Source organism: Mustela lutreola, chromosome 4 (genome assembly GCF_030435805.1).
Source record: "Mustela lutreola isolate mMusLut2 chromosome 4, mMusLut2.pri, whole genome shotgun sequence".
Lineage (NCBI taxonomy): Eukaryota > Metazoa > Chordata > Mammalia > Carnivora > Mustelidae > Mustela > Mustela lutreola.
In genome coordinates, this window is record NC_081293.1 from 151,670,928 (window position 1) to 151,684,591 (window position 13,664).

The following is a 13,664-nucleotide window of genomic DNA, read 5'->3' on the forward strand; positions in this document are numbered from 1 at the left end:
CTGCTTTGATAAACAGAAAAGTATGAAACTGGGACCATACTTAGCAGTTTCACAGTAACCTAAGCATCCAATTAATTGTTGAATTTAATTGCTTGACATAAGCAAAAATCTGATTTACCCAAGTAAATCAAAGTAATTTTTACCCAAGTAAATCAAAGTAATTTTTTTTTTTTTTTTTTTTTTTTTTTTTTTTTTTTTTTTTTTAAGATTTTATTTATTTATTTGACAGAGAGAGATCACAAGTAGGCAGAGAGGCAGGCAGAGAGAGAGAGAGGAGGAAGCAGGCTCCCTGCTGAGCAGAGAGCCCGATGCGGGACTCGATCCCAGGACCCTGAGATCATGACCTGAGCCGAAGGCAGCGGCTTAACCCACTGAGCCACCCAGGCGCCCAATCAAAGTAATTTTTAAGAACAGTTTTTCCACATCATCTCAAAATATTTTCTCTGATTACACTAACCTAGATTTTGAAACAACACTACATGATGACTATTATCTACAAATAACTAGTATCTATCTAGTTTTTACTCTGGAGCAGCAGGTCTTCAAGAATTTTACATATATTACCTTACATATTTTTACATATACTTTACATATATCATCTCTTAAGTAATTTGCCCTAGAATACAGTACCAGTGAATGGGAGAGCTGAGGTTAACCAAGAGAATTTGGTCATGAATCCATATTCCTAAGCCCGGAACCTCCCACAACACCCATCATAGTGACAGGGAATCCTAATATTTGCCTCCTGATTTGGGGAGGGAAAAAATCAACAGGAAGCACTCTAAATATCTAGCCTTTCTTATGGACTCAGAAAAATTCTCCGGTCTTAAATTATCAAGAACTGGATTCAATCCCTATTTCCTTTTGTAGGCAAAAGTGTGTCATATGATGCACATGTTATTTCTACATCCAGTCTTTTCAGTAGAGTACTGAGGTTTAGAAGTCTAATCTTCAGTGGAGACAGTTAAACTGGAAGACACCTATTTTTACTTCTAAATACTGCTGAAGAAGAAAGCTGGTTTTGGCCCAGTGTTTGTTAAAGCCAAGGCAATGTGTTGGTCAGCATTCCAGCAAAATGGCTGTGGAACAGGATGGAGTGAACTGGCCCTAGCTTCAATGCTTCTCCTGGCTGATGTCAGCTCAGCACAGTTGTAGTCCTATGTTCTGGGACAAGTCTTCCATTTCCACTATACCCCCTCAACCTTCTAGCCTTGCACTCCCCTTGGTCCCTCCCCAAGGCCTCAAAGAGAATGAGGGCTTCAGCGTTTGTCTGTCGTCCTCTTGCATGGCGAGAGGGCCATTTTAGTGTGTGAGCTGTGTGTCAAGGGAATGTGATGTTTCTTCATCTTCTTTCAATTCACCTCTTTGTTTTTCTAGAAAAACAAATAGCTCCCATATTATTGGCTTTCTCCTTTGAGCCACTGGTTCTCAGACTTTTCCACCAAAGGGTTTATCTCTCCGGGAACATTTCAAGCAAGATAGAGTATAATAAGCATCAAACTTCTAGCAGGTCTGATGCTATAAGGATGTTCTGCTAGAAAATAGTAAAATTACCTGCCTTTTTCATGGTCCCCAGAGAGTAGGCTCTTTGGCCTTCAGAGGGCAACTCATCATCATTGTAATTCACACATACTAACTAACCTGGGAAGCACCAACACAGAAAAAGCACTGACATGGTCCCTCTCCTCTGGATAGATATAAAAAGAGGTGGTGCCATTATGTGATACAGACAAACCTCAAGACCCCAACACACATCTGATGGTACAGGATCCATGCAGAGAACTGTCCAGAGGGCTGACACCTTCCTAAACAGATGTTAGTCTGCTTCTTCAGCTCCTACATCAGGACTGTTTGGGGAGACACTCTGGGTATCCCATAGTACAAAGTAATATTTCTTGGGCATCACTTTGCTCTTGGGATCAAGCAGTAATAAAGGAATATCTCAGGATACCTTGACAGCCCCATCCTCCCCTCTAGGAGGTAGCAGTTACTTTTAAATATGTTACCTTGAAGAATCTGAGGCTAAATTACCACTTAGAGGGGAGCCTGGGTGGCTCAGCCAGTTAAGTGCCTACCTTCAGCTTAGGTCATGATCCTGGAGTCCTAGGATCAAGCCCCATGGGCTTCCTGCTCAGTGGGTAGTCTGCTTTTCCTTCTGCCCTTCACCCTGCTCATGCTTGCTCTCTCTCTCAAATAAATAAATAAAATCTTAAAAATAAATAAACAAGTATTTATTTATTTATTAGACCCGACCTTTTTGTTACATGATCCCTACAGAATTCCTAAATCATGAAAACCACTAGGCACCTAAAGGCAAAAAGCTATATATTAATATGTTTGCTGAGAGAAAATGTAACCATATCAGGGGTATCTGTTGGACTAATTTTTGATATTTATATGATCATTGGTATACATTCACTTTAAAAAATAGACATTTTTATGAGCTGACAAATTAACCTGAATGAATATAGTTTTCACACATGAGTGCTGTCTCCTGCCTAGACTACATAAACCTCAAGGGAAGGGAGCATATCTTTTCTTATACAGAATGTGTTACAGTTCAGTGCCTGCAGCAGATACTCTGTATATGCTTGTTAGTATTCTGTGAAGACCCAAGCTTTCAGACATCAAATAATTTACATCTTACCCAAGGTCTGTCTCTCATTATCTAGGTCATTACTGAGATTGTCTAAGGAAAGGTTATCACTTATGTCACTGACATAGGAGTCATCTTCAGAAATCTATGGGAAAAGAAACATACATTAGAATAAGAAACAAACCAGATTATCATCACACCTTTACTCCAAATTATCAAACATCTTGAAGCCCACATTATAAACCTCCAGAAATAATTTTGGGTTGTTTTCATAGAGACCCATACACCAATCTGCCTAGAAGGTGTTCATAATAAACACCTGTTATTAAAATGTTTATACTTTCTTGACCAGTTATCCCAAATAAAGCATAAGTTAACTTGAGACTATAGTATTACAGAAATTCTTATTAATTCACACTGCATTTACACATGTGTTTGCATGGAATGAGTTCTAAATTGTCTTTGAACCATTTGTGAAAGAAAAGAATCTTCTATGAAAATTAAATAAGATTAGTACTTCTATACTAAAGGGGTAAAATTATCAATTTGCATTTTCACAAAATAATGCAAACTATGATACTTGCTTGTTCAGGAAAGTAAGATTTTTATGCATCAATTTAAGACAATATTATTATATGTTATAAATGAATTATTATAATAGCTATATTATAAGAATTATAATATAATAATGGCATGTTATAAATTAATATTGATAAATTCACTGATTAAAAAAAACCCAAGATGCTAATTTTGGGTCCTGCAGTAGAAATAAATTACATTATCAAACAGCTAATAGTTAAAATAATGAACAAGTAATTGAAAAGAGATAGAACAAATCAAGTAACAGAAATGAGGTAGTACCCAACACCTTCTACTTTTGCAACCTCCTCCCTAAGGTCTTGTATCTTTTTGTGTTTTTTGGGGTAGGAGTTACAGGAAGATTCTCAGAATGTAATGGTAGAAAGAGGCCATTGAGTTAAGTATTTCTAAAGCCAGGTATTTACTGAACAAGTAAAGCAACAAAAGAGATTTTTAGGCACCTAACTAAAAACAGGGCTCAAACCTCATTTTCTGAAGAGCTGGGAGATAACAGAACTTCCTGTGCATCAAAAAACTCGGAAAGGGAGTCAGTGATGGAGAGTCTACTCTCGTTGGAAAGCTGATGGACCAGAGCTCGGCTGTCATCTCTGGAGTTTTCCTATTTAAAACACAAACACAAAATTGCATATAATTAGAAACAGTCTCAAGAGAAGCAAAATAAACAAATGATTTCATTGCACAAGACACAAGGTCACAGGTGCATGCAAACAAGCAGCTCAAAGCAGAGGTCAGCTCCCAAGTTGAGAAGAAGCAAGCCTCACACAAAACAAAATGAGAAATGAAGGGCCCCTCACTTCATAGGCACTATCATTGGTTAGGTACATGCAACAAATCTCAACGCCAAAGCAGACTGTCCAGGTCAGTCTTCATTCCATTTAAGAGGGGGAAAATTCCAACACTCTCTGAATCATATCCTCTTATTCTCTACCACTGCAGGATGTTTCTTTTCATTCTAAAATTTCTTCAGAATTGTACTCAGTGTATGTCCTTGCATGGCTGATTCCTGGCAACGTGCTTTCTTCTGCCACCACGCTCTCCCAGAGGCCAACATGCTGCTTTTGTGGCATCCCTTGATAAATACAGTGTTTTGCCCCAGAAGTGCCTCTGGTGGCAGATCATTCATTATTCATGGCTGAATGAGATAAATACTCTTTGTCAGTCTCTCTCTAACACAATGACTCTGAGAGGGAAGGAAACTCCCAATCCGCTTTGTAAGCCTCCCGACAAACAACACCGACAAACAACATCGAGGCATATCGTGATTTTCTCACCTTGCATGGCCCTCCCTTCCCGACTTGGCTGGGTCTAAACCTTCCCTCTGGGAAGGACCGAACTACTTTGTTTGGGAATGAGCTTTCTAGTCAGTTTGCAACTGCAAATCCAATACAACTCAACAAATTGAACAACTGCTCTATGCTGGCTTTGGGGAGGTAGAAAGATGAATAAGACAAGGTTTCTGGCCTGAAAGAGTGGCACAGAGAACACCCCCAACACAGGAGACCAAGACTGTGGAATAGAAAGTACTACAGAGGAGAAGAGGAAGGTGAGATTGATAGATTCTGTTTCAGGCTTTGGCTTAGGGAGGGCTTTACAGAAGAGGTGACACCTGATTGGACCTTGAGGAATGAGAACAGACTCAGGACACGATGACTCGATTCCTTCAAATCCGAGGAGAAGACTTTTGCCCTGAACTTCCCTCCAGCTTACGTTTCTTACAGGGCAGATAAAGGAACTGCTTCTGCATCATTGTGCATCTGATAAATGAGTCCCAGAATAATCTGGGGAACAAAAGTAAAAGCGGATTATGTCTTTTCCAGAAGTTTTTTCATGAGTTCAGGCTATACTCATCAGTTTCAAAATCAAATTATATCCAAGATGGGGATACGATAACAGGAGGCCACAGCAGATTTTCAAAGTGGTCCCTGTGTGGAATGTTTGCTTCAGGAACACATTTAAAGGGCTATCCCCTCCTCATGGATTGTTTCTAAATAGGATACCTGGTCATTCAAAGGTCTTACCTATTTTACTGTCTATATAGCCTGTGAAAAGCAAGCTTCTTCTCTGCCCTGACAGAGATCACTTAAGGATCGACAAACAACTTTCAAGGGAAAGTCACATCTCCTCCAAAGAGGAGACGCCATAGGGAATAACTGAGCTCCTTCAGTGCTCACCGAAACAACAGAATCTTCCTGTCTTGATGTGCCACTGCCATATAAGACTCTAATGATTTATTTACTTATGCTATTCATTAATTCATTACTCTCTATCACCCTCCTTCTAGACTGGTGGATCAGGATGGGCTGATCAACAGGGAAAATAATACACCTTGCCCTAGCCCCTTCTGGCATTCCACCCCTCCAGATACTTCCTGTTAATACCCACTGAAAACTCAGTGGGACTACAGCAGCCCCATGCCCCAGCACACTACCCTACAGATATGGGACCATGCTTGTAAATATCAACTTGGACAGTTCAGTTCAACAATCTCCCCAAAAGTTTAGGAGGCCTGAATTGTGGTTTATATTTTTTACATTGAAAAAAAGATAAACAGAGAAAAGGGAAGGAGAGGGACACTCATAATCCTATCACACTAAAACCACTATAAGCATTTTGATACATTTCTCTCCCATCCTTTTTATACATGTGGTCTTGCTTTGTTTTAAAATAATGGTCTATATGTATGTGTGTGTGCATATATATAAAACATATATATATATATAATATATATATTAAAAACTTTCTCCTAACACTGTACCACAATAATTTTTTAAAAAATAAACATTTATCCTAAGGATAAAAGTAGTTCATCTTCAAAATAGAAAGTACAGAAAAATGTAAATAAAATACGTATTATTTAAAGCTTCATCAACCAGATGTGGCCCCTGTTAGCCTGTTGGTATATTTTTTAATATTAAAATATTTGTGTGTGTATGTATGCATATGTGTAAATGTTATATATGGATACATAGATTTAAGTTTGAAATACTGGGATCACACTATATATAGTCTTTATATAATCTGCTATATTCATTTAACAGTATAAACTTTTTTCCAGGTTGTTAGTTTTTTGAGACATTAACTTTAGTTGATAGATAATACTTTATTATAAATGGGTGTTACGGAGTGACCCTTTTATGTACTGGAAATTAAGCGTGTTTTCAAATTTGTAAAGATGGTGAACATGTTTGCAAATGTCTTTTGTAAATAGTGAGACATTATCATTATTTTTTAGAATCAGTTCTCAGGGAGCACCTGGGTGGCTAGGTGGGTTAAAGCCTCTGCCTTCGGTTCAGGTCATGATCCCAGAATCCTGGGATAAAGACCCCCACGCCTCAGCAGGAGTCTGCTTCCTCCTCTCTCTGCCTGCCTCTCTGCCTACTTGTGATCTGCCTGTCAAATAAATAAAATCTTAAAAAAAAAAAAAAGAATCAGTTCCCAGAAGTAGAATTATTAAAAACGTTTATAATAATATAAATATTACCTAATTACATTAACAAATAAGAGAACATCTGTTTTCTCTAAAATCTCTAAGGGCATAAAGTAATAATATAATTTAGAAAAATTCTTGTTATCTAATTGTTCTAATTTGCATTTCTTTGTTAAGAATTAGGTCAACAGTTTTTTCTTTTAAAAAATCTCACTGTAGAGATGTTAACATTGGGGGAGATTAGATCAGGGTACTTGGGAACTTTGCATTTCTTTGCACTTTCTTGTGAAATTTTAAGTATCACAAAGTCCAAAGTTTTTTTTTTTTTTCTTTAAACCTGTGTTTGGGTTTTCTGGTAAATTGTGTCCCTTTTTCCATTCATTTGTTAAGGTCTTCAGTTGCTTGTGATTACCTATTACTTACATATTAAAGACATTATCACCTAATTCACAATATCTGAGTCTGTCATTTTCACTGAAAATATTTTTCCTTGTGTATTATTTGTCTCCTTATATTTTCACACACACCATTTTTTCCCTAAAAAGTCCCATCAGATTGAGTCAACCTTTCTTTTTTAGTTTTTCTATTGTTTCCGAGTTTAGGAAGTCCTCCTCACTCTAGCCATTTGATAAATCTTTAAATCAATCTTTCAATTTCAGTTTTTATATTTAACTCTAATTCACTAGCAATTCATTTTAGTGTGCAGCGGAAGGATTTAAACTGCTTTCCAAATTGCTTTTGAGCTGTGCCAACAAAATTGATTGAATAATCCATCTCTTCGCCATTGATTTTCAAGCCTCTTCTATCATATATGTTTCTTTTATACGAAATGGTGTTTATGCCTGAGATAGTTATTCCGTCCATTCTCACACCATCCCCAGCGTATCTTCACTCCTGGAGCCTCACTAGGTCTTATTTTCTGGCCTGGCACATTCCTCAATATATAGCAGTGGATCCTACTGAGAAAACAGTTCTGACTCACCAGCTATGGACTGAAATCCCCACTAGGTCTCTACCTAGCTGTGTGCCCTGGGAGAAGCTACTTAACCTCTCTGGTTTCTTGTCTCTAAAATGAAACTACCATCACCTACCTCAAAGAACTGTGGTTAGGATTTTGTGAGTTAATGCATTCAACTGCATATGGACTCTAGCCATGAGGCAATTAGAAGGAGCTCCCTTCCTCTCTGACATTGCTTTAAAGTTCTTGCCTAATTAGTCTCTTAAACGGACTGTAGATTCAGTAGAATGTTACCACCCAAAGTCACTTAGCCTTTCATTTGGAATCTAAAATAATGTAAGAACTAATAAGCTGATAATATTAAATGTTCACATTCAGAAACACAAAACAGGAGAACTTAATAGAACGTGGGAGTAATTTCTGATAGAAGAGGGGGGATTTTAGAATCTAGGAGCCAGGTTCAATGCCAAAGATGGGTAATCTGCACAACCCAGAGGTAAGGAACAAAACAGAAACACAGAGAAGAGAGCACCCTGGGCTGACCCCACTGTGGGGACTGTCATTCCCTGACAGAATGCTTGGGAAGTCTGGGAGCCATCTAAGAATATAAGCGGGAAGGGCACCTGGGTGGCTCAGTGGGTTAAAGCCTCTGCCTTTGGCTCAGGTCATGATCTCAGGGTCCTGGGTTTGAGCCCCGCATCAGGCTCTCTGCTCAGTGGGGAGCCTGCTTCCTCCTCTCTTCCTGCCTGCCTCTCCAACTACTTGTAATCTCTAACACATAAATAAAATCTAAAAAAAAAAAAAAAAAAAAAAAAAAGCGGGAATGGAATTTTTAGGCTCTGGGGCGGCCACTTCCACTCACTCTCTGGTTTCCTGAAGACAAGAATGTCTCTTCCCTTTCTGGAAAAGTGAGCCTGAGTCACTCAAGTGAAAAGCAGGATAAGACATGGAGTACAGAAAATCCCTATAAGAGGAAGCAGCAAGGAGAACACTCCATCATCAAGACTCCAGAAGATTGTTTTGGAAAGTGTGAATGTGGGGGATACCACTGTTCCCCCTCAAGGACATTTGAGCCTTCAGGTACATGCCTTGTGAGATCAGTTTAAGAACATGCATCGTAAAGACTTATGATTCTATACTTTCCTTTCCAAAATGCAAACAGCCCCAAGAATGCACACTAAGCATAAATACATAGAGCCATAAATGAGGGGTCAGCTTGCTTAAGCTGATAAATACAATTAGGTGGTAGTACTATTTAAAAGGTAAGCACTGCTTCGCAACAAGTATGCAACCCCACGGAACACCCTGGCTCCTGGTGGCCAACGGCACTGAGCGACGGCCAGTCAGAGTGACTGCGCCCTGCTTCAGCAACCACGCACATTCCCTTGCCCAGGCCTAAAATGAAGGTCAGTCCGGTAATGTTCAGGTGCTCAACTTCAAAGATGATTCAGTTTAGTCTGGGCTAAAATGACTGGAAAGATCTCTTCGTGGGGAGTGAGTTCGCAGAGGAAGGCCATGGTCAACTAATGCGTCTCAGAAGTAACAGCAGCCTGGGAGCCTCTGCAGAGACAGTTAGGTCCCTCGTCAGAGAACAGGGTCCCCTGGGCGTGCGGCCCAGCCCATGGTCCCCGTGGCTGCAGATGCCCAGGCCTCGTCCTTGGCGCTGACCCATATCAGCCAGTAGTCTCCTGGGGCTTCCCACAGAGTGAAGGATTGTGTGAGGGCTTTGTTTTCTTTGAGGATAGGAAAAGGAGGAAGAGGGATTAAGCTTCAACATTAGAAACTCCTTTTAAAAATGTACACACACACACACACACACACAAGCCTTGTATATTACCTTCCTTCTTTTCATTATAAATACTCTCAGTCTAATAAGTTTGTTAATGAGAAATACAGCATATCTGAGGCAGGCATATACATATGATAGTTAAAAACAGTTTTAAGCCTTATTATCCTTTTCTACTTATTTTTTGAGCAATCCACTTGTATCTTTTCTGCGGTTTCTAATTTTAAACACATGCAAGGAACCTTTTGTATAAACATCCTGAGTTTCGAGAAAAGCTATTTTAACATATTATTAGTTGACCAAGACACTTCAATTGTAATACAGTATTTTTTCCCTCACAGGGTACTGCTGCGCTTTTTTAAAAGAAAAAAAAAAAAATCATAGGAGAAGAAGGGAAGAGCCACAAAGAAAAGGGAGAGGGGATGTCACAGAGGGGGCAAAGACGCTAGCAGAGACTTTGGATACCACATGGCAGAGGAAAGGGGGCCTCTTTAGAAGTAACAGAAGAAAGTATCTCTGGGCATTCCCACTCTAGGAATACTAGTGAAAAGAAGGCGATTGTTAGGAGGATAAAGAAATACAAAAGGAAGACAACTTCTGTGGGGGGGAGCAGTTGAACAATGCAGTTAGCACAGGAGTAGGTAAGAAAGCCTTGGGGTGCGGGGTTCAGACCCTGAAGCAGCTGCGGGGCGGGTACAGATGTGAGCACCACTCCCCACTCCCCACTCCCCAGGGAAAAGAGGGGCACAGGGACGGACAGAGGCTGTCGGGTGAGGGGGTGGCGGTCGTGGAAACATTCCCAGGCGAGAAGCCTTACCCACCTCTGCCAGACTGTCACCCGACTTGGCAGCAGCGGGGGAATCGAGGAGCAGAGACTCAGCATGGATTCTGCGTAAGCGTTCTTTAAGGTCTGTGTTTTGTGCTAGGGCCTGGAACATGTTAAAAATAGTGGGGCTCTGTTAATAAATGGATGTATCAGAAAAGCACAGCAGGGGGCCAGGAGGACGGAGCCCTTAGCAGGGCACTTTCCAGGACTTTCTTCTTGAATGTTATCCAACAGGATGCGGTTCTGAGCTGCCAAGGAGATCAAAGACACTAAACTTTGGAAGTGATGTCCCTTCTCTGGTTTCACTTCCCGGGATGGAAGAAGGGGCTGGAGAGGCTTTGCTTTCCGTGGAGAAGGAATTCACCAACACCTTCAGCTCTTACTAGGGCTAGTGGTTCCACAGCCCTACCTCCCCAGCTCTCTCTCTATGATCCCACGCTTCTCTTATCCCACCTCTATGACTGGACATCTTTTAATGTTATTTAATTTTCATACCAGTTGAACTGGACTTTAGGTTGTATGCTTGGAAGTAGGATTTTGTGGAGGAGTAATTTTATTATCTCCCAATATAGGTAATGATTGCTTTATTCATTCTTCATGACTAAGACACTTTATGGAAAATCAACTACGCACTTTCACTTACCTGGAGAAAGGCTAAGGTCCAGGGCCCTGGGAATGGGGGGAGGGAGGTGGGCACGTATAAACCCTCCCCTGGGCAGGTCAGATTCTCTATCCCAACATCCCAGAGGGGAAGGAACTGGCTTAAAGGTAGAGGAAGATGTTTATAAATGATCTGTCTTTGGAAAGGGACAAGTGTGCCTGACTGTCCCCCCAGACCCTCCCACAGTCGGCTCCCCAGGTGCTTGCATGAAGATCTGTCCTGTCTATCTTCCAGGCTCTAGTCCCAGAAGCTCAGAGTCTTTCCCATCCATTAGTGCCACAGGGCCTACCTGCTGAGATCATAGGAGGATTTGGCATGGTCTGATCTATTGCCTAAATCTCAGACAGGATGTTGGTTTTAATTTTTAATACCCAGGAATGGAATGGATTATTTGGAAATTCTTCAGGATCATTTAGGAATCACTGAGTAAATGTAAATGAGTAAATACACACATGTACACTGAGTAAATACACACATGTACATGTAACAATCTCTATGGGCTACTCACTTTTTTCTGGCCAACATGTTGCTGGCATCTTAGCATCAGTGGCCAGAATCTATACCAGTGGCCAGACTGGCAGTACGGTCTGGAAAATGTGTTATTTTAGCAGCTTCTCTTTCCTTTGTAAACCACAGGCAGAAGAGAGAAGAATGCCAAGATTGCACGTACAGCCCAAACACATGCATTCTGATACCCTGCGATGACACTAAAAATGTTATTTTTAAAAAACAAGTCTTGAATCTAATCCAGAATTCAAGCCAAAAGAGGAAAGAAAGGATCATTTTGTTTTATCTTAAGTTTCCAAAAATCCTGAACATAGGAGAGAATAAACTCCTTAGAAGGGTAACAACTCTGGCCTAGGATATCATGCCCTCTACCAGACAAGCAGACTAAGAAAATGAGGCCAGACCTCCAACGGAGGAAAGCAGGAGAGAGAAGACCCCTGTCGGGGGGAGCGCATCAGAAGCATTTTCTAAAAGTACTAAAAACCATTAAGACCGGGAATAATAAGAAATGTTCTGTAGCACTAAAAAATAAACTTAAAAAAAAAAAAAAAAGGGAACCCACCTCACTTCTTTCAAACCTAAACAGCACCCAGTACGCAGCTAGCTGTCCACTGCAATCCAAAAAGGGCTGTTTCTCTCTGACCTTAGAAAACCCAAAGCTCCTCAGGGTAGACGACATTAAGACTAAGTCCACATTATTTTTTATTTCTTTCAAAGATAACATACTTGGAATGCCAACTGAGTAGATATTCCTTAAGTATTTTTCGACAGCAAATATGTACTATGTAATGTGTTTCCCATTAAGGTCATACCACAATCATTACTTTACTTTTCTCAGTAATATCATGAATTGAAAAGATGAATGGATATTTTCTAGTTCTCTCAAAGGCTGAATCCGCTCCTGAAAACAAGATCCTGAAACTCATCTCCCCAACCCAGCCCTAAACAAAAAGTTCTGTATTGCTTCAGCAGTTGACTTCCCGTGTGTGCACACACTCTCTTTGCAGTAGGGATTCGAAACGACAAGCAAAGACTGGGGCATAATAAAATAAGATAAAAATAAAAGAAATATATAAGTAAGTAAAATAAATAGAAATAACAGAAACGGTATGCTATTTTTAAAATCCTCCAGCTTTCCGATAGATACAGAGTGAGCAATCAGACAACTCCAGCTGTTCAAAGGAGAGTCCTAGGACACTGCGCCTGAATGGAGCCCAACAGGAATCATGGGGAAACTGGAGAGTGACTAACAGAAGAGCGGACTGAAAAACATGTGGGGCTGGACTGTGATTTTTCTGTTGGGATGAGAACACAATGATTATCTGACATTCCTTATGACTCATCTCTTTGTGCCCATGCAGGAAAAAGAAGCTAAACGTTTATATTACCAAATCATATCAAATCACTTCCAAACAATTTTGAAGGAGTGGTAAACCGGATCAGAGCTGGGCAGCAGAGAATTTAAAATAACCGCCTGGTCCCTGTCACTTGCAGTCAGTCTAAGCTTGAGAAGTCTTTGGTAAGGAACCTCCACCAAACTGCCAGATTTTGATGTAAGAAGCGGATGTCTGGAGACCCACACAAACACACAACAAACGCTTTACAGAAACAGAAAAGTCAAGATAAATGGAAAGAAATCAAACTTAAAAGTCTCTAACGCTCAATGAAATACGAGCTACCAAGACTGGAGGTAGGCTCGGTGTTGGCGCTCAGAATTAGCAGATCTGATACAAGGTGAAAACAGAATTTGGATAATTTGTTTAGTTTTTTCATGAATTTTCAACACAAGCACAGACAGAGTCAGAAAATGTAGAAAAAGATTCAAGAGCTTGGCCAGGTGGTCAGGCATTTCTGTGACACAGGCATGCGACTTACGGATGACAAGGCGTGTTTCAAGCCGATGACCTGGGCAGAGGGCGGGGAGGAGACATCCTGTTCCATCAGAAGCTTCATCTTCTCTCTCTCAGCTGACAGGGTATTAAAAGCTGACCTTAAAGTGAAGTAAACTAGAAAGATATAACCATTATAAAAAGGAGTAAAGGAAGAGGCATAATTAAATGCAAGACACAGAGACACGTATTTCTTAGGAAGGAACTTAGAAAAGTAACAGCCCCAAACAGTGCCTGAAGAGTACAGCAAAGGGACACTCTAAGTTGACATTTAAAGAACACATCTGGAATGTACAACACCCAGAGTGAACCCTAACACCCAGAGTGAACCCTAACTGAAACTATGGACTCTAGGTAATAATGCTGCTTTGTTGTAGGTTTACGGATTTTAACAAACGGACCACGCTGGTGGGA

The 13,664-nt window shown here is 40.4% G+C and overlaps 1 protein-coding gene across 9 annotated transcripts in view; it reads right to left on the minus strand.

Annotated features, from left to right (window-relative positions):
- OSBPL3 (oxysterol binding protein like 3) overlaps window positions 1-13,664 on the minus strand; it is a 179,534-nt gene that overhangs the window by 37,560 nt on the left and 128,310 nt on the right. For 7 of the 9 annotated variants that reach the window (XR_009352880.1, XM_059171380.1, XM_059171381.1 and 4 more), the window contains 4 exons: window positions 13,237-13,367; window positions 10,189-10,296; window positions 3,660-3,794; window positions 2,648-2,741 (listed from right to left, as the gene is read on the minus strand). Coding sequence is in view for 8 of the 9 variants with exons in the window: in XM_059171380.1 (XP_059027363.1) it covers window positions 2,648-2,741; window positions 3,660-3,794; window positions 10,189-10,296; window positions 13,237-13,367 (468 nt within the window). In the remaining variant the exon portion in view is untranslated. The remainder of the gene's footprint in view (window positions 1-2,647; window positions 2,742-3,659; window positions 3,795-10,188; window positions 10,297-13,236; window positions 13,368-13,664) is intronic. The other 2 variants (XM_059171386.1, XM_059171382.1) reach the window with 1 other exon arrangement.